The 21391-nt window shown below is 47.7% G+C and overlaps 1 protein-coding gene and 1 long non-coding RNA gene across 3 annotated transcripts in view; both read left to right on the top strand.

Annotated features, from left to right (window-relative positions):
• The first annotated feature begins 5262 nt into the window (after positions 1–5262).
• Positions 5263–9646, top strand: LOC141582189 (phospholipid phosphatase 2-like). Its single transcript, XM_074389762.1, has 3 exons — positions 5263–5359; positions 8113–8411; positions 9323–9646. The coding sequence occupies exons 1-3, from the start codon at positions 5263–5265 to the stop codon at positions 9644–9646; spliced, it is 720 nt and encodes a 239-aa protein (XP_074245863.1).
• A 1491-nt stretch (positions 9647–11137) lies between these two features.
• Positions 11138–21391, top strand: part of LOC141582154 (uncharacterized) — a 157745-nt gene continuing 147491 nt past the window's right edge. For both annotated transcript variants that reach the window (XR_012514992.1, XR_012514993.1), the window contains exon 1: positions 11138–11436. This is a non-coding gene — a long non-coding RNA (uncharacterized LOC141582154). The remainder of the gene's footprint in view (positions 11437–21391) is intronic.

A 21391-nucleotide genomic window follows, 5' to 3' on the forward strand; every position in this document is an offset into this window, starting at 1 on the left:
TATAATGGGCTCAAGCTCTCAATGGGTGGATGATTAAAAGCATGAGCCTCCAAGCGAGGCTATGTATTTATTGAGTTATTTATCTATTAATCGATTTATTTAGAGGCAGACTCGAATTTGTTTATTTACTGACGTACTTACTGTCTGTAGTCCCAGCTACTTGGGAGGCTGAGGCAGGAAAATTGCTCAAACATGGGAGGCAGAGGTTGCAATGAGCCGAGATCATGCCATTTCACTCCAGCCTGGGTGACAGCAAAACTCCATCTCAAGAGAAAAACAAAAGAAAGAAAAGAAAATGAATTTGTGGGCAGCTGAGAAAAATCGAGGAGACACAGAGACTAAAGATGACAGGCAGCCAACTGGACAGCCACCGCCTCCTCAAGCCCGAACATGCAGAGGCTGGCCTAGGGGGGTGACACAGAAATGGCCAGGCATGGTGGCTCATGCCTGTAATTCCAGCTTTTTAAGAGACCTAGGAGAGCAGATCACTTGAGACCAGGAGTTCAAGACCAGCCTGACCGATGCGGTGAAACCGTTTCCACTAAAAATACAAAATTAGCCAGGCATGGTTGCAGGTGCCTGTAACTCCAGCTACTTGGGAGGTTGAGGCAGGAGAACTGCTTAAGCCTGGGAGGTGGAGGTTGCAGTGAGCTGAGATCACACCATTGGACTACAGTCTGATCAACAGAGTGGCTCTTTCTCAAAAAAAAAAAAAAAAAAAAAAAGAAAAGAAAAGAAAGAGAAAAAAAAGACACATAGATTCAATTTCTTTTTCTTTTTCTTTTTTTTTTTTTTTTTTTTTAGACAGAGTTTCGCTCTTGTTACCCAGGCTGGAGTGCAATGGCGCAATCTCGGCTCACCGCAACCTCTGCCTCCTGGGTTCAGGCAATTCTCCTGCCTCAGCCTCCTGAGTAGCTGGGATTACAGGCACACGCCACCATGCCCAGCTAATTTTTTGTATTTTTAGTAGAGACGGGGTTTCACCATGTTGACCAGGATGGTCTTGATCTCTTGACCTCGTGATCCACCCGCCTCAGCCTCCCAAAGTGCTGGGATTACAGGCTTGAGCCACTGCGCCCGGCTAGATTCAATTTCTATGCAGAATTGTGAGTGAGTGTCTCTCCTTTTGGGGGCAATGTCAGGGGATTTCCGGGATCTGAGAGTGGCCACTGAGCATGTGGCTGAGAATCCTGGACAGCTGCAACATCCAGATGTACTTAGCAGAGGAATCCGGGATGTGCCTGACTGGGGTATCAAAAAAGCTGTCAATTCCAGCTGGCTGTGGATGTTGATGCTATACATCCTGTATATGAATTCTCCCATCAGAAGCTCTATCTAGTTAGAAAGGCAAAGAAGAAAGAAAATCATGCTCCCGTTCCCCAAAGGAAAGGGCAAGGAGGCGGGAAGGTGGAAGGGAACTTCCTCGTGCTGCGGCCTGAATCTCTGCTTGTGCTGCTGTCTTCCCCACTAGACTGTGTACTTTCAGAAGGGGCTGGAGATGGGCGCAATGCCAGCCCCTCCCTTCTATCCAGAAGTGTTCCGCAACCCTGACATTCACAGTAATTACTTCTTTCTGTTCGTCTTTTTTTTGAGGCAGGTTCTTGCTCAGTCACCCAGGCTGGAGTGCAGTGGTGTGGTCATGGCTCACTGCAGCCTTGACCTCTTGGGCTCAAGTGATTGTCTCCCCTCAGCCTCCTGAGTAGCCGGGACTATAGTCGTGTGCCACCATTCCTGGTTAATTTTAAAAAAAACTTTTTTTTTTTTTTTCCTGTAGAGACAGGGTCTTACTATGTTGCCAGGCTGGTCCCAAACTCCTGGGCACAAGCGATCCTCCCTTCTCGGCCTCCCAAAATGTTTGGCGTTACAGGTGTGAGCCACCACACCTGGCGTCTTTGTGTTTCTTTAGAGTAGAGCCGTCCTAGTATGCATCTCTAGCCCATAACTGTTCCCCAGCATTGTTATGTCTTTTAAACCTCTTTAAATCTCCCAAGTTTGTTGGCTGGGTGAGTCCTCACACCTGTAATCCTGATGTGATAGGATCATTTAAGTTCAGAGGTTTGAAACCAACCTGGACAACACAGGGAGACTTCTATCTCTACAAAACCTAATTTTCTTCTTCTTTTTTTTACCCTACCCAGGCTGCAGTGCAGTGGTGTGATCTCACCTCACTGCAACCTTCGCCTCCTGGGTTCAAGTCATTCTTCTGTTTCATCCTCCCAAGTAGCTGAGATTACAGGCACATGGGACCATGCCCAGCTAATTTTTGTACTTTTAATAGAGCCGGGGTTTCACCATGTTGGCCTGGCTGTCCTCAAACTCCTGACCTCAGGTGATCTGCCCACCTCAGTCTCTCAAAGTGCAAAGATTGGGATCACAGGTGTGAACAACCATGCTTGGCCAAAAACTAAAATTTTTAAAAAGACAAAATCTACAAGTTTCTCCTCTATTCCTTTTCCTTTTTTTTTTTTTTGGAGACAGAGTCTTGCTCTGTCACCCAGGCCAGAGTGCAATGGCACAATCTCAGTTCACTGCAACCTCCGACTCCCAGGTTCAAGTGATTCTCTTGCTTCAGCCCCCTGAATAGCTGGAATTACAGGCATGTGCTACCACACCTGGCTAATTTTGGTATTTTTGGTAGAGATGGGGTTTCTCCATGTTGTCTGGCTGGTCTCAAACTCCTGACCTTGTGATCTGCCCACCTTGGCCCCCCAAAGTGCTGGGATTACAGGCGTGAGCCTCCTTGCCTGGCCTATCCCTTTTCTTTTCTATGAATTTTGGAAGACTCCACACTGTTGGGCCTGTAGCATTTCTCAAAGTCTGGATTTCCCTGGTGCAGGTGAACCCATTTCTGTCTTTTGTATTTGTGGCGTATTTGCAGCTGGATTTATGCTCACCCCATTAGATTAGAGTTTGATCGTGTTGGCAAGATTCAGTGGGTGATGTGATTGATCTCTTATTGGTGATGAATACTATCCTATTTTCTCTCTTACTTTGTTAATTTTTTAAATGAGTTTTTTAGAAATAGGGGTCTCATTTTGTCACTGTCTGGAGTGCAGTGACTCCAACATAGCTCCCTGAAGCCTCAAATTTCTGGGCTCAAGTGGTCTGCACACTGCAGCCTCCTAAGTAGCTGAGACCACACACCACCACACCCAACTTTTTTTCTTTTTTGAGATGAAGTCTTGCTCTGTCGCCCAGGCTGGAGTACAGTGGCATGATCTCAGCTCATTGCAAACTGCCTCCCAGGTTAATGCAATTCTCCTGCCTCAGCATTCTGAGTAGGTGGAATTATAGGCAACTGCCACCACACCCAGCTAATATTCATATTTTTAGTAGAGATGGGCTTTCACCATGTAGGTCAGGCTGGTCTGGAACTCCTGACCTCAAGTGATCTGCCTGCCACAGCCTCCCCAACTGCTAGGATTACAGATGTGTGCCATCGCACTGTACCTGGCCAATGCCCAGCATTTTCTTTTTTTAGACTGAGTGTTGTTTTGTCACCCAGGCTGGAGTGCAGTGGCGCAATCTCGGCTCACTGCAATCTCCACCTCCTGCGTTGAAGCGATTCTGTTGTCTCAGCCTCCTGAGTAGCTAGAATTACAAGCACCCACCACCAGGCCCAGCTAATTTTTGTATTTTTAGTAGAGACGGGGTTTTGCCATATTGGCCAGGCTGGTCTTGAACTGATCTAGTGATCCACCCACCTCAGCCTCCCAAAGTGCTGGGATTCCAGGCTTGAGCCACCATGCCTGGTACCTAATTCCTATTCACTGGTCATGGATGGGAGCTATGGAACCTTTCCCCAGAATACATGCTGGCCCCATCAGAACTTCAGGATTCGGTCTCCTAAGAGATGTTCCTCTGTTTGTGCTACACACCCAAATAATCCATCTCAGTCCACTGTCAGACAACTTCCAGGAATGACAGTGGCTGTAGTCTAGCTGAAGAAACACTGAAGTAGGAGTCAGCAGACCCCAGGACTCTTTTGACTCAGCTGCTAACAACTTAATGTGGCCTTGGGGAAAAAAAAAAAGTTGGAGCGACCATGCCTGTCATCCCAGCACCTTGGGAGGTTGATATGGGAGGATTGCTTGAGCCCAGGAGTTTGAGAGCAGCCTGGGCAACATAGCAAGACCCCATCTCTACAAAAAATTTCAAAAATTTTTCCAGATGTGGCAGTGTCCCCCTGTAGTCCCAGCTACTCAGGAGGCTAAAGTGGGAGGGTCACTTGAGTCCCGGAGGTCAAGACTGCAGTGAGCCAAGGTCATGCCACTGCACTCAAGCTTGGGCTTCAAAGTGAGACACTCTCAGAAAAAAAAAGCTGGAGCTTTTGTTTCACGTTTGTAAAAGGTAAATGTTATTATCTCCCTCATGGAGTTACTGTGAGGATGGAAATACAATTATTTTTCTTCCCTCTCCTTTTAGAAATACAATGAGATAGGCATAGTGGCCAGCTGAGGTGGTTCATGCCTGTAATCCCAGCACTTTGGGAGGCTGAGGCGGGTGGATCACCTGAGGTCAGGACTTCAAGACAAGCCTGGCCAACATGGTGAAACTCTCACTCCACTAAAACTACAAAAATTAGCCCAGTGTGGTGGCATGTGCCTACAGTCTCAGCTACTCGGGAAGCGGAGGCAGGAGAATTGCTTGAACCCGGGAGATGGAGGTTGTAGTGAGCCGAGATCATCCCACTGCACTCCAGCCTAGGAGACAGAGCAAGACTCCATCTCAAAAAACAAACAAAAACCAAAACCCGGTGTGGTAGCTCATCCCTGTAATCTCAGCACTTTGGGAGGCCGAGTTGAATGGATCACCCGAGGTCAGGAGTTCAAGACCAGCCTGACCAACATGCAGAAATCCCACCTCTACTAAAAAGACAAAATTAGGCAAGCATGGTGGCATGTGCCTGTAATCGCAGCTACTTGGGAGGCTGAGACAGAAGAATTGGTTCAACCTGGGAAGCAGAGGTTGCAGTGAGCTGAGATTGCACTCCAGCATGGACAATGAGAAGTAAACTCTGTTTCAAAAATAATAATAGTAATTAGATAGGCATAGGCCCTGCGCGTCGGTGGGATTCGAACCCCTGCGCCTCGGGCGGGGGAGACACTTGGAGAGAAAAGCTGAGTCCCACGCTTCGGGACCTCGGGAGACTGAAACCTGTCCCGCGGGTTATTGGGCCAGGTTGGGGAAGCAGTGCCCGGAGGCCTCCCGCCAGGGTCCCGGAAACAAAGGCCAAGTGTTTGCTCTGTGGCTGAAGGGACAATGGCGTCGCGGATCTGTCACCGCGGGGGGGTGGCCAGGGGTGCGCTCCTCCCCAGCGCGTTTCCTGGTTCTCTGGCCAAGCACTCTGAACTCCGAAGTAGACCCTTGTTGGGGCCCAGGGACAGCACGAGGTCCCCGTGGGGTGTCTGCCAGCCCTGGGTGCCATGTCCAGTGGGGTGTCTGCCAGCCCTGGGCGCCATGTCCTGTGGGGTGTCTGCCAGCCCTGGGCGCCATGTCCTGTGGGGAGTCTGCCAGCCCTGGGTGCCATGTCCTGTGGGGTGTCTGCCAGCCCTGGGTGCCATGTCCTGTGGGGTGTCTGCCAGGCCTGGGTGCCATGTCCTGTGGGGTGTCTGCCAGCCCTGGGTGCCATGTCCTGTAAGGTGTCTGCCAGCCCTGGGCGCCATGTCCTGTGGGGAGTCTGCCAGCCCTGGGTGCCATGTCCTGTGGGGTGTCTGCCAGCCCTGGGCGCCATGTCCTGTGGGGTGTCTGCCAGCCCTGGGTGCCATGTCCTGTGGGGTGTCTGCCAGCCCTGGGTGCCATGTCCTGAGCAGCTGTGCTGTCAGTTACTTAAACGTGTGTGGCACTTTCTGGTTGCCAGGCCCTCAGCAGCATGCAGATAACCTAAACGGTTCCGTAAACGGCCTGTGAGGGAGGGGCAGCCGCGCGGAGTCGCCTGCTGGAGGCCGCACAGCCAGGAGGTGCCGCCGGGGTGGGGTTGGGTGTGGCTGCTGCGTGCCAGGGGTGGCGGCCAGGCCGAGGGCACCTCCATCTGGAAGCTGCCGCCCGTCACAGTGCAGTCCACAGGTTCCAGACAGGGCTGTGGGGGCAGCGTGAGGGCGAGAAGGCTCCCGGGGGTCAAAGGAAGAGAAGGTGCCTGTTCCGGGGACCCCAGAGTGAGCTTTCCAGGCAGAGGGAAGCCCGGGGCCGGTTGTCATGGGGGTGTCTGAGTCTCTAGCTGGAGTTACTGGGGCAGGGAGGTCGGAAACGGAGGCCAACCGGTGTGAGCCTCCGCCTGCTGAGAGCCCCTGGGAGGGGCTGGTGTCCTGTGACCCTGACCTTCCACCGCGGGGCAATTGCAGGAGCCTCCTCCCTGGTCTCTGCCGTCACTCACAGCAGCGCCAGCCGCCCTTGTGCCCCAGCAGAAGCTGGGCTCTTACAAGGCATCCCGCTCTGCCCCAGCGCTCGCCTCTCCAGGCACCGTCCCGGCTCTGGGCCCCTGCACTGCCCGTTCTGTTCTGCATTCCCTCCGCCTTTTCTGCCCTGTGAGGCAGACCTCTGCTGTCTTCACTGCTTTATTTCCCCAGACTCAGCCAGCATCGAAGGCGTGCCGTGTCCTAGGACCCTTGCAGCTGGCATGCAGGGAGGAGTGTGAGGCTCCCTGTCCCTCCTCAGGCTCTCAGAATTCAGAAAAGCCACGCTTTTTTGTCCTTACCCTGCTGGGCCAAAGACGCCCTGCCTTCGTTATTCTCTGGGGTAGACACCCTGCGCTTTTGTTGTGCACCTGCCGTGTGGAACAGGGAGCTGCCCCGGGCCCTGCCCTCTGTAGCTGACTCCGGCTTCCCTGGCCACCCTGAGCCCAGCAGGGCCCCGGGAGCCCCAGTGCTGTGTGACACCTTCCGCAAGTGTGGAATTGACAATAATGTGCTTTTCGTCCCTGAGTTACCATGTGGCTGGCATGTGCCCTGGCACGAGGGTCAGTGGTGGGCAGGGGCGAGCAGGAAGGCACCTCCGCTGTGCCCCTGCTTTCGCCCTTTCCTGACTTCTCTGGCCAGCTCTTAGGTTGAAATAAGTCCTGCCTGTTTTAACAGATGTTTATTAAACATCTGCGCTGGCCAGGCTCTGAGCAGCCTCCAGGGTCTCTGTCCTGAATACAATAGGCCCCTCCTGGTGCTGGCGGGTGGAGGCGGGGAGATTAAGTCCAGTGTCCCACAGGTGACTGCGTAATTCCACATGGGGCAATAGGGAGAAAGAGCAGACCTTCCCTTTTATTTTTATTTATTTATTTATTTATTTATTTTCTTTTAATAAATTGAGACAGAGTCTCGCCCTGTTGCCAGGCTGGAGTGTAGTGGCACGACCAGCTCACTGCAACTTCCATTTTCCGGTTTCAAGCAATTTTTCTGCCTCAGCCTCCCGAGTAGCTGGATTACAGGCACACGCCACCACGCATGGCTAAACAGACCTTTCCTTTTGTGAGAGGGATGCTGGTGGGGACAGCCGGGAGGGGAGATGAAACTGAGCGGAAGTGAGAATCACTTTGGTGCCCAGCACGTTGTCTCACACCTGTAATCTCAGCACTTTGGGAGGCTGAGGCTGGGGGGGTCGCTCTAGCCTGGGAGTTTGTGACGGGCCTGGTCAGCATCAGACCGCAGTCTCTACTTTTAAAAATAAAAATAAGATATTCTGGGCAGAGAGAAGTCCCTGTGCAAAGGACCAGAGGTGAGTGTTTGCCCGTTTTTTTTTGTTTGTTTGTTTGTTTTTGGGGCCGGAGTTTTGCTCTTGATACCCAGGCTAGAGTGCAATGGCAGGGTCTCCGCTCACTGTAACCTCCGCCTCCTCGGTTCAGGCAATTCTTCTGCCTCAGCCTGCAGAGTAGCTGGGATTACAGGCACGCACCATCATGCCCAGCTGATTTTTTTGTGTTTTTAGTAGAGACGGGGTTTCACCATGTTGACCAGGATGGTCTCGATCTCTTGACCTCGTGATCCACCCGCCTCAGCCTCCCAAAGTGCTGGGATTACAGGCTTGAGCCACGGTGCCCGTCCTTGCCCGGTTTTTCAAGGAGCAGAGGGAGGGTGTGACGGGGAGAGGGCCTGGGGAGTTCGTGCTCATCTGAGGGTGATGGGAAAGGAGTGTCGCTTGGGCCTCCCACGTGCTGTGAGAAAAGCTCTTCCTTGTTGGTGGGAGCAGGCCTCGAGGCCAAGGCGGGTGTGGGGGCCCCATGGCCCAGCTGGTTTGAGAACCTCACAGCTCCCAGGCCCTTCTCCCCCTCCAGCCTCCCTGTCCTTCGCTGTTCTGTGTCGCTGGTGAACACCCTGTATAACCGAGGATTTGACTGTGGGGATGACTCCATCCGGTACCCCTACCGTCCAGACACCATCACCCTTGGGCTCATGGCCGGGGTCACCATCACAGCCACTGTCATTCTTGTAAGACAGGAGGGATTCAGAGGGACAGGGAGGGGGCGGGATGGGGTACAGCCTAACCCTGGGTTCCTGATGGAGGTGGCCTGGAGGTCTGTGGGGGGCTAGGGGACACAGCCTTGCCCCGAGTGGTACTTGTGGGTAATAGGAACCCCCTTTTGGCCGGGCACGGTGGCTCAAGCCTGTAATCCCAGCACTTTGGGAGGCCGAGGCGGGTGGATCACGAGGTCGAGAGATCGAGACCATCCTGGTCAACATGGTGAAACCCCGTCTCTACTAAAAACACAAAAAATTAGCTGGGCATGTTGGTGCGTGCCTGTAATCCCAGCTACTCAGGAGGCTGAGGCAGGAGAATTGCCTGAACCCAGGAGGTGGAGGTTGCGGTGAGCCGAGATCGTGCCATTGCACTCCAGTCTGGGTAACAAGATCGAAACTCCCTCTCAAAAAAATAAAAATAAAAATAAATAAATAAAAAACACAAAAAACAACAACAACAAAATAGGAGGAACCCCCTTTTGTGTTTTGAGATGGAGTTTTGCTCTTGTTGCCCAGGCTGGAGTGCAATGGCAGGATCTCCGCTCACTGTAACCTCCGCCTCCTGGGTTCAAGTGATTCTCTTGCCTCAGTCTCCCCAGTAGCTGGGATTACAGGCATGTTAATTTTTGTATTTTTAGTAGAGACAGGTTTCATCATGTTGGTCAGGCTGGTCTTGAATGCCCGACCTCAGGTGATCCTCCCGCCTCAGCCCCCCACAGTGTTGGGCTGGCAGGCGTGAGCCACCGAGCCCAGCTTGGGCACCTTTAGAGTCCCCAGCTCTCCAGCAGCCTTGGGGAGGCCCGTGGGGAGGACTGAGGCCCACTAAGGGCCCATGGGCTGACCAGGACCCCCTCTGGTCACCGCGGCCGCCCCACACGCAGGTCTCGGCAGGAGAAGCCTACCTGGTGCTCACAGACAGGCTCTATTCCTGCTCTGACTTCAATAATTATGTGGCTGCCATGTACAAGGTGCTGGGGACCTTCCTCTTCGGGGCGGCTGTGAGCCAGTCTCTGACGGACCTGGCCAAGTACACGATCGGCCACCTGCACCCCAGCTTCCTGGCCATCTGTGACCCCGAGTGGAGCTGGGTCAACTGCTCGGTCTATGTGCAGCTGGAGAGCGTGTGCAGGGGAAAAGCTGCTGACGTCACCGAGGCCAGGTGGGTGTGGACGAGCAGCCTTCACTCTGAGGGCAGTGGGAGCTGAAGAAGCCGCAGAAGCCAGATGGTTAGCAGCCAGCAGGCGGGGGGTCAGGCAGGAGCGGGGCCTCAGGGCTCCAGGCGCCCCACAGACAGCAGGAGGCCGCGGGGAACGTGCTGTCTCCCTTGACTCCCTTGAGTCTCAGCCCTGCCCTCTTCTGCACTGTCTTTTTTTCTTTTTAAAGATAGGGTTTCACCATGGTGGCCAGGCTGGTCTTGAATTCCTGACTGCAGGTGATCCACCCACCTTGGCCTCCCAAAGTGCTAGGATTACAGGCGTGAGCCACCGCACCCAGCCATGCTCTGTCTTCTTACCATTTCTACTGATAGGCCCTTAAACATTTCAACTCATCATTGTCCTTTTTAAAAAAATCAAAATATTGACTGACAAGCCTAGGGTAATGTCGGACCAGAATAAATAAATAAATAAATAAATAAAAATAAAATTTGTATAAGTCACCATTTCTTCCATTTTAATGTGTACAGTTCATTTTTAGTACATTCACAATGCTGTACAGCCATCTCCTCTACCTAATTCCAGAATATTTTCATCTCATCAGAAGGAAACCCCGCAGCATAGGTAACATGGCAAAACCCTGTCTCTACGACAAATCAAAAAATTAGGCCGAGCTAGGTGGCTCATGCCTATAATCCCCACACTTTGGGAGGCTGAGGCTGGCAGATTACCTGAGGTTGGGAGTTCGAGACCAGCCTGGCCAACGTGGAGAAATCCTATCTGTACTAAAAATACAAAATTAGCCAGGCATGGTGGCACACACTTATAATCCCAGCGAATACCACACCATGAGCAAGAGAACCCTGCAGTGCTCTAGTTGCCATCACGGGAGTGTTGCCAGGACGCTATGGGCAAGAGGGTCTTGCAGTGCCCCAGCGGCCAGCAGGGGGCGTGACCCCACTCCACCGAGAGTAAGAGTGCCCAGCAGCACAGGCACCACACTGTGAGCAAGAGGATGTAGCACTGCCTTGTTTGCCAGCAGCGGGCATATTGCCACTACACTGAGCAAGAGGGCCCTGCAGTGCTCCAGCTGCCAGCAGGTGATGCCAGTCACCACACTGTCAGAGGGCCCTGCAGTGGATCTAGCCAGAAGGGGGCGTGGGCACAGCATCATGAGCAAGAGGGCCCTGCAGTGCAGGCCCCCAGTAGGGGCCCCCACACCCACCTTTCAGATTCTTGAGGCTCCTCCACCGATGTACATCCTGTCACACCACCAGCGTGCATTGAGTCACAACGGTCTGCAGAGTTGCGTTCTCCTCCTTACAGAACTGGGGGGCATTGTGAGGGTGGAACTGCGTCCTCCTCAGCACAGACCTTAGGGTGGGGTTCTTACTCCAAGAGGGGCTTGCAGTGGCCCCAGCTGCCATCAGGAGGGGTGCAGACACAGGACCATAAGCAAGAGGGCCCCCACCGCCTGACCACCAGCAGGGGGCGCCCGAGCGTGCATCGCATCGCTTCAGGGCAATCTGCGGAGCTGCGTTCTCCACGGCACAGACGTAGCGGGCACAGCCTCGGTTTGGGACAACTCTGGGCCGTGTCCACGGTGAGTAAAATCCTTCCTGTTTGCATTCCTGACTGCTGAGGGTCAGAGACTAGTACGAAGAGCTCTGTGTGGGAAACTGGACACGAAAAGCCCCTCTGAACCTTGCGCACCTGGGTTCTCCCGCCCAAGGCCAGGCGGCTGCAGTGTGAGGTGCACCCAGCAGCCTCAGAAGACAAATGGAGCGTTCCTGAGGCAGATATGGCCTCTGAAATACGGATACAATAAGCCCAGTGCTCAGGTAGGAAACACCTAATGCTAATGCAAGGCCTCAGTCCAAACATGTTACTATAAAATCCGCACTAGTCATGTGGCCCTGCCAGTACCACAGTTTCAATACTGAACACGGACATATCAGTGCAAATGTAGAAATTAACGTATGGTTAGGGTTTAGGGTGAGGATTAGGGCTAGCGGATAGGGTTAGCGTTCGGGGTTACCAGTTAGGGGTTAGGATACAGGGGTTAGAAAAATTTTAGGCAAACTTGAAGGAAGGAATGATGCATGAATCATGCCTGAAGCACCAGAACAGAAAACAGGGCTTGGGGCTTCAAGCTCTTAGCGGTGGCAGCTGAGTGAGGTTTCTCATGGGCTCCAGCTGGGTGACCGCCGGTTGTGGGGATGGTTCCCTCAGTGTCAATAGTCATACAGCCAGCTGGCAGCTGGGCTTTTTGTCATTAACTAATTGGTTTATTCATGTTTTTAAGTCAGTTTGCACGCCTCGAAGTTCGGTTTCCGTTTGCCTAGGCAAGACCTCAGGCTAACGGCTTCCTCGTTTTTTGCTGTAACATATCAAAATCATAATTCATTTTCATTTTATTTTCCTGGCATTAGAAAAGTAAGTTCACATTTTTGTTGTCATTCAGAAAGTCAGTTTAATTGGCAGCCTATTTGTGATTTGCGTAAAATAATGTCTGTTAATTATTAGCATCTTAGATTAGATGAAATGTTTATTAAGCTTTGCTATTAAACCATAACAGGAGTTCAGTTGCTTTTTTTTCCTCCTAGGCTTTAACCAATTAAAATACACTCAAGCATCTCCTAACAATGTGGATACTGTCTGAGAAATGTGTCCTTAGTGATTTCATCTTTGTGCAAACACCATCGAGTGTCCTTATAAAACCTGGATGGTGTAGCCCCCTTCACACGTAAGTGATATGGTATAGCTTCTTGATTTCAGGCTACATACCATACCTGTATAGCTCATCTCTGTACTGAATGCTGTAGTCAAATGTCACACCATGGTGATTGTGGATTGTGATCCCAAAATATCTGAGTCAGGTCTCAGTCAAGTAGAAAGCTTATTTCGCCAAGGTTAAGGACATGCTCGTGACACAGCCTCAGGAGGTCCTGACAACATGGGCCCAAGGTGGTCAGGGTAGAGCTTGCTTTTATATATTTTAGAGAGACAGGAGACACCAATCAATATGTGTAAGATGTAAAGTCATTGGTTCAGTGAGGTGGAACAACTAGAAGTAGGAAGGCGGGGTAGGGGGTGGTTTTAGGTCAGAAGTAGATAAAACAAAAGTTGCATTCTTCTCAATTTTTTGATCAGCCTTCCACTGAATACAATTTAGTCTGGTTCAGTGAAGTTGCATTTTTACATAGACAGTAGGGCAGAGGAATGGTGTGATCTTGGCCTAGCGTACCCGCCTCTGCCCTGGTTTAAGCCATTGTCTTGTCGCATCCTCCCCAGTAGCTGGGATTACAGGCATGCACCACCAAGCCTGGGTAATTTTTGCATTTTTAGTAGAGATGGGGTTTCTCCGTGTTTGTCAGGTGGGTCTTGAGCTCCTGACCTCTGGTGATCCGCCTGCTTTGGCCTCTCAAAGTCTTGGGATTACAGGCATGAGCCACCATGCCTGGTCAGGAAGCTTATTTTGATTCTGATATTGTCAACTATATTTCAGGTATAACTTGTTTTCCTTGGAGCGTTAAATACTGCGTTGGTATTGTATTACACAAATAAAACAGAGATCCCTTTTTATCACATTCATTGCTAGTGATATTGACAACTAAATTTAGATACATTCCAGAGTCTGGGCTTCCAGTAATTCTTGGCGATCCTCTGAAGGTAAATTACTTTTTCTCACAAGACACAGTGACATCTAAAGTCGCATTGATTGTCCTGCCACTTTTGTTTCTCTAGTTTCATCGATTACTTCAAAGCATCTTGGGGGGAATAACTTTGACTATCCCTTTAAACTTTTCAGTATTAGAAAGCATCGTCATGAAACATTGAATAATTGTGGTCACAAATTCCCTTTACAGTCTTCCTTTGAATATTTTTTCCAATGGCAAATATTTGCTTTTGTTGTATTGTAGCTAAAAGGAATGCTGGGAAACAAAACAAAGACAAGCATTCATTATAATAAGTGATTCAGTCACAATCAATTGCTATTTTAATTTTTTTTAAAAAAGTTATATTTTTGAAAATGTCCCGCTGTAAATTGAAATAGTCTCCAAAATCTGAAGTCTTTCCTTGGTTCTAAGGTGACCAGATTTCCTAGAGAGTGAACCACACCACAAGAAAAAAGATATGATAAATATGTTTACATGGATGTGTTATTTTAACATAAATCTTGTAAAATAGGCATTTCATTGAAATTATATATGTTTGCATAAATTACTTTGCAGCATAATAAATGCCCTTGTTTTGAAAAGTAGTAGTTAGTGTCAATTACTACTTATTAGTACAAATAAGTAAGCAGATATTTTTAAAAATTTATAATTTTTAAATAAAGGTTTTATTTTAAATTGGTTTTAGATTCACACTGAAATTGGGAGGAAAATGCAGATTTCCTGTGTAGACCCAAACTAGTTTCCCCTCGTATTAACATATCAACATGTGTCAGATACGTTATTAACAATTTTTTTTTTTTTTTGAGATGGAGTCTTTCTTGCTCTGTAACCTAGGTTGGAGTGCAATGGCAGGATGCTGGCTCATTGCACCCTCTACCTCCCATGTTTAAGTGGTTCTCCTGCTTCAGCCTCCCAAGTAGCTGGGATTACAGGTGCCCACCAGCACGCTTGGCTAATTTTTGTATTTTTAGTAGAGATGGGGTTTCGCCATGTTGGCCAGGCTGGTCTGGAACTCCTGACCTAGATTATTTACCCGTCTAAGCCTTCGAAAGTTGTGGGATGACAGACATGAGCCACCATGCCCAGCCTACTATCAGTATATTTGCTTTGGTTAGGTATCTGTTCAGATATTTACCCAGTTTTAAAATCACGTATGTATTTTGTAATTATCTTCTCACATCTCTCTTGTCTTTTTGTTCTCTGCATACAGTTTTGCACAGTAGAATACTTAGTTTTATAAAGTCTGTGTTATCAATATTTTCATGAATTGGCATTTGATGTTTTGTGTTACAAGTCAACACCAAACTCAATGTCATATAGATTTTCTTTTAGATTTTTTATAATTTTGCATTTAAAATTACCGTCTCTGGACTATTTTGAGTAGGTTTTTGTTTTTCTTAATTTCTGTATTTATTCATTTTATTCTACATGGCTTCCAAAGTCTTCCATCACCATCTTCGGGAAGGAATGGCTACAGTGGGCTTCATTTTGGTTTGAATTTCTAAAATTATTACATTGAGTAAACTCAATATTGAATTTTATAGGTATTTCAGGACAGCCAGGCGGGGTTGCACGTCCACCTAGAAACTCAGCAAGAGTGTCTGTGCTGAGCTCTGGCATCACCAGAGGGTGCATGAACCCACCCCTGACCAACTTCCCTCTGAGGTGCCAGAAGCGGCAAGGAGCTTTATCTTCCTCAGGGCAGCATGAAGGTCATGTCAACTTGGTGGTGTTCATTGGTGAGTAACAAACTTCTGTCCAAAGCCCTGAGTGCAGAGGAGAGAGTCTTTAGAGAGTACTCAGCAGAGGAAGGAATTCAGCTAGACAAAGGAAACCCTCACATCCACTGTTTTGACTACACTCTGATCTTGTCAGTGTCCAAGACACAGCGGCTGCTAATAAGTATTCTCACAAGTATTCTCACAGTGGTCTGTAATATAGTAATCACACCGTGCCCTAACACCAGTATAATATTCACACCATGTCCTAACACTAAGATCCATATCATGCCATAACACTAACATATCCACACAGTAGCTTCTAATACTGGTAAATACAGTAGTATCTACTAAGTGAACTCTGTTGACATGGAGACTTTTATAAGGATTTCACAGCTTTGGTTGAACTATAGCCTCTATAATGGATTTTGATGAGGTCTTTGCTTTCCTGGCATGGTATTGATATGGTTGTTCTAAAAAGTAGTTTGTTTCCAATAATGTCATACTTCTAAGAATCTTCCAATAGCAGTACAAAGTATAACCTCTTTCTTCTCTTAGATTTGCAGCAGTTGTTGCTGTACCAGATTTACAATGTCCCAGAAAATACTTCAGTATATTTTGCCCAAAGTACACTCTCCCAGGTAACCACCACATAACCCCTAGATCAGGAAATTAGCATGGTTCCTACATGATAATTCAGTCTACAAACTCATTTCACTTTTACCTTCTGCACCACCTGGAAGTATGATGTGTTTTTTCATTGTTCTGATCCAGTTTTCTTTTCCTGGCACTGTTCCCCAGACTTTCCTGCATATTTATCACCTTGACACACTTAAAGAGCATACAAGTTTTTGTTTGAACACCTGTCTTCAGTTCTTTACAGTATACGCCGAGGAATGGAATCATTGAGTCATATGGCAAATCTATTTGCACGTGTTTGAAGAAACACCAAATGATTTTACACATAGGCTGGACCGTTTAATACTGTCAGAAGCAGTGTTTAAGGGTTCAGGTTTCTGCACATCTTTGTCAACTCTTTTTTGTTTGTTTTTTAGTATAACTATTCTAGTGTGAAATTATTTGAATTTTTTTTTTTTTTTTTTTTTTTTTTTTGAGACAGAGTCTTTCTCTGTCACCCAGGCTGGAGTGCAGTAGCACCACCTCAGCTCACTGCAAACTTCACCTCCCAGGTTGAAGTGATCTTCCTACCTCATCCAGCTAAGGAGCTGGGATTACAGGCACATGCCACTATGCCCAGCTAATTTTTGTATTTTCCATAGAGACAGGTGTTCTTCATGTTGGTCAGGCTGGTCTTGAACTGCTAACATCAGGTGCTCTGCTCGCCGCAGCCTCCCAAATTGCTGGGATTACAGGAGTGAGCCACTACACCCTGCCACTCCCAGACATTTTGGTTTTCTTTCTTTTTTTCTTTTCCAGATGGAATCTTGCCGTTTCAGCCAGGCTGGTGTGCAGTGGCTTGATATCAGCTTACTGCAGCCTCCACCTTTTGGATTCAAGCAGTTCTCCTGCCTCAGCCTCCCAAGTAGCTAGGATTCCATGTGCATGCTAGCAGGCCCGGGTAATTTTTGTATTTTTAGTAGAGATGGGGTTTTGTCATATTGGCCAAGCTGGTCTAGAACTCCTAACCTCATGTGATCTGTCTGCCTCAGCTTCTGAGGCGAGTGGATCACGGGGTCGAGAGATCGAGACCATCCTGGTCAACATGGTGAAAGCCCGTCTCTACTAAAAATACAAAAAATTAGCTGGGCATGGTGGCACCTGCCTGTAATCCCAGCTACTCAGGAGGCTGAGGCAGAAGAATTGCCTGAACCCAGGAGGCGGAGGTTGCGGTGAGCCGAGATCGCGCCATTGCACTCCAGCCTGGGTAACAAGAGCGAAACTCTGTCTCAAAAAAAAAAAAAAAAAAAATTGAATATAACTTAATCCTTTGTTACTAAAAGAATGCTCAACTCAAGGGGACACAAATCACTCATTTTGACTTCATGAGCTATGGCACTTAGAGACAAATTTTTGAAAATACACAGCTTAAACTGTCCGTGCTTTAAGTGCTAGACAAGTTTTTTTTTTTTTTTTGAGACGGAGTTTCGCTCTTGTTACCCAGGCTGGAGTGCAATGGCGCAATCTCGGCTCACTGCAACCTCCGCCCCCTGGGTTCAGGCAATTCTCCTGCCTCAGCCTCCTGAGTAGCTGGGATTACAGGCAGGTGCCACCATGCCCAGCTAATTTTTTGTATTATTAGTAGAGACGGGGTTTCACCATGTTGACCAGGATGGTCTCGATCTCTCGACCTCGTGATCCACCGGCCTCGGCCTCCCAAAGTGCTGGGATTACAGGCTTGAGCCACCGCGCCCGGCTGTTTTTAAGAATACACAGGTAAAATAGCTAAAATGGTCCCCGCTTTAAGTGATTTAGGAAAATGGATTTCAGGCAAGGCCAGGCACATCGATTTCAGAAAAGTCGATTTCAGGCAAGGCACATCAATTCCAGAGGAATTGATTTCAGGCAAGGCCAAACAAGTCGATTCCAGAAAAATAGATTTGGGCAATGCCAGGCAAGTCGATTTCAGAAAAGTCGATTTCAGACCAGAAAAGTCAATTTGAGAACAGGCCTGGCAAGTCCATTTCAGAAAAATTGATTTCAGACAAGGCAAGTCGATTCTAGAAAAGTCGATTCAAAAAAAATGGCAAGACAAGTTGAATCCAGGAAAAGAGATTTCAGGCAACGCCTGGCAAGTCGATTCCAGAAAAATAGATTTCAGGCAAGGAAAGTTGATTCCAGAAAAATGGATTGCAGACAAGGCAGGTCGATTCCAAAAAAGGAAAGGCAAGTTGAATCCAGGAAAACATGTTTTAGGCAAGGCCAAATTGATTTCAGAAAAATCGATTTCAAACAAGGCCAAATAAGTCGATTCCAGAAATGTCGATTTGAGAAAAGGCCAGGCAGGTCGATTCCAGAAAAGTCGACTACAGACAAGGCCAAACAAGTTGTTTCCAGAAAAGTCAATTTGAGAAAAGGGTTAGGGTTAGGGTTCAGGTTTGGCATTAGGGTTAGGTTTAGCGCTAGGGCTAGGGCTATAGCACTTAAATCAAGGACAGTTTTAGCTGTGTATTTTGGAAAAGTTGTGTGCTCTACAAAGAAAAAGCAACTTTTGTTCTTTTTGGTCCCCAGGAGAAATGGGAGTCTTTTTTAGAGAGCACAGGAGACACATGAGTCCTTTGCAGTCCTCTTGTCTGCCTCTAAGGGTGAAATGAGAGTGTGAAGCACTTTGGGAGGTGGCCAGGCACACAGCTTGGATGGCTGCAGAGCAGAGCTTCTCCCTGGAGGCGTGGTCCCAGTCATCATGAGCCATGTCTGAAAGAATCATGTTTTATATGCAAGCATGCTTTCCATTTGACTGTGCTGTTATTTTAAATGAGAGCATCATTGACAATGCTTTATCCTGATAGCCCTGCCTAATTTTGTTCTACTTAGTAATGCGTGGGCTTGAGGAGAAGGCAGCATTGAGGGATAAGGAGGGAGAATGGACGTGTGAATTAGGGAAAGGTGTCTCTTCCTTTGGAGCATGAATGACTTCAAAGCCCTCCTCATACTGCTAAGTATCTGGCTGGACACTACCAGTTGTGTGTTTAGACTGTTTGTCTCTGTGTGTGTGTGTGTGTCTGTGTGTCTGTGTGTCTGTCTGTCTGTCTTCAGGCGTGAACAGCATCTCCTTCCTGTGGTAGCATGTTACTCAGAATCTTGGATAACCCCCAGCCTTCTGAAAAACACAATACATGTATGTTTTAAGAAATTTTATCTTGATGATTAGTCAGAGGGTGGTGATTGAAACCAGCTCATTTCCTATTGACCACTGAGGTCAGCTCACCTTTGCTGAAAATGGTTCTTGACTCTTACTTTGTAGCAGGAACTCCTAAGTTAATCAATCCTTTTCAAGAGTTTCAGGCTGAAAGTCCAGATCTCTCAGGTTAGACCCAGTGTTAAAATATTACCTGGGCAAATTCTCGTTAGAGACAAGGGGCCAAAGACTGTTCCGATGTCTTTTAATGTTGACTTCAATCGAGTAAAGCCCTTGTTAAGCTATTTACCTGTGAAACTGGGCCTTGGGGAGGCAGTGCACCCTTTGAAATTAGAGGTCAGGAGATTTGGATTTGATTTCCAGCCCTCTGCCAGTCAGTCAGCCACTCACTTTCAAGTGACAAGCCTTAGGCGAGTCCCTTTCTGTCTCTGTTTCTCGATGTCTGCACAGGGATTTATATGGGCCTTAAGGCCCACTGGGAAAAGATCCCTCTTCCAGCTCAGTGCCTGGTTTGTTGAGTATACTTGTCAATCTGGACTTTAATACACCTATGGTTTTGGATTAACTATATTACCTCTGCTAGAAATTAACACAGAAAATTCACAGTTGATTGACAAGAATGAGAGTCAGTTCTAAAGAATTCAAATAGAACTTAATCCTTTATTACTAAAAGAAAGCTCAACTCAAGTAGACACAGATCACTCATTCTAATTTCATCAGCTATAGCACTTAGAGACAACTTTTTCAAAATACACAGCTAAAACTGTAGCAGTCCCCCAGGGCACCCTGGCTGCTAGGGACTCCTTGGCTAGGAGGCTGTGCCCACACACAGCCCCTGGCCCACCCGGGCTACTAGGGACCCCTGGCTAGGAGGCTGTGCCCACACCCCTCGCCAGAGGGCCCATAGCAGCCGCCGGCCCATCCTGGCTATTAGGGACCTCCTGGCTAGGGGGCTGTGCACACAACCCCATCCAGAGTGCCTACAGCAGCCCCCCAGCTCACCCTGGCTGCTAGGACCCCCTCGGCTATGGGGCTGTGCCGACAGACCCCAGTAGAGGGCCTGTAGCAGCCCCCCGGCCCACCCTGGCTCCTAGGGACCATCTGTTTTGAAAATGTTGTGTAATATGATACTTAGAACCATATCATAGGGCGATCATAATGTTATTCTGTTTTTTTTTATATTAAGCACAATAACACTAGTTCTAGTTACATGTCTTTGATATTGACAAAAATGTCATCCTTACCTTCCTTGACATTAGGATTGAAAGCACAGGGGGTTTTCACCCTTTGCAATGTTTAATTCAATATAATTTTGTGTGTGTGTGTGTGTGTGTACATTAGTGACCATATGAGAGCTTGATGTACACCTCTTGCCATACTGAGAGTAATTCCCTATGGGCAGTAACATCATCCTCTCCTTCCCTGGATATTAGGAACAACATCACAGGACGGGTGTACAGCCCCAGTCAGATTGTGAGTATTATTATCTGTAATCCCTTAGTTATTAGGAACAATATCACTGGGGGTTTGTGCACTTCCTGAGATACTTGGAGTAACATCCTCTCCGTTTTTGGATGTGTTAGAAACAATATTACAGTGGTGGTGTACACTTCCTGCGATATTCAGGGTACTCTCCCCAGGATATTAGTAACCACATCACAGAAGCGTTGTACACCGCCTGTGATAATGGAACAGTCACAGAGTGTACACTTGCTTTCACAGTGAGAGTAATACTTACTTAGGATATGATGGATAATATCACAAGATATACACACATGGGTGTATACCCACCCTGATATTAGGAATAATTTTTATCTAATATACTAAAAATAATATCCCAGAATATACTCATAATGTGTACATTTATTGGGATATTACAACAAATGTATATAATATGTACCATATGTACCTTTACTGTGATGTACATATGTGTACACAATACATATGTACAATAAATGTACATAATCCATACAATATGTACATTTATGTGCACATGTGTATGATATATACATTATTGTAATATCACAATGATATATGTAATTACAATTATATATATACAATATGTAATATCATGGTAAATATACAGATTGTACACATTATGTACTTTTTATTTTGGTATTACAATGTGTAACCATGTACATAATGTACATATGTACTATATGTACATGTGTACATATTTGTGCACATTATGTACATTATGTACAGCTGTACAAAATATACACATTTACATAATGTGCACATTATGTAAGGATGTACAATATGTACACATATATGTAATGTACACATGTTCACGTGTACATAATGTGCACATTAGGTAGAGAGGTACTGTATGTTCACATTTACATGTTTACATTATGTACAGATGTACAGTATGTATGCATGTACATATAGGCGCACATTGTGTACATATGCACAGCCCCCTAGCTCAGTGAGCCTGAGGATCCTGCATTGCCCTAGTTGCCAGCAGGGAGCATGTTGCCACGGCAGTGTGAGCAAGAGGGCCCTGCATTGGTCTGCTGCCAGGAGAGGGCGCCCAAGCCCGCCTTTTCAGAGTCCTGAGGCTCCGCCCCCCGAGGTGCAT

The sequence above is a fragment of the Saimiri boliviensis genome, chromosome 19 (assembly GCF_048565385.1).
Source record: "Saimiri boliviensis isolate mSaiBol1 chromosome 19, mSaiBol1.pri, whole genome shotgun sequence".
NCBI lineage: Eukaryota > Metazoa > Chordata > Mammalia > Primates > Cebidae > Saimiri > Saimiri boliviensis.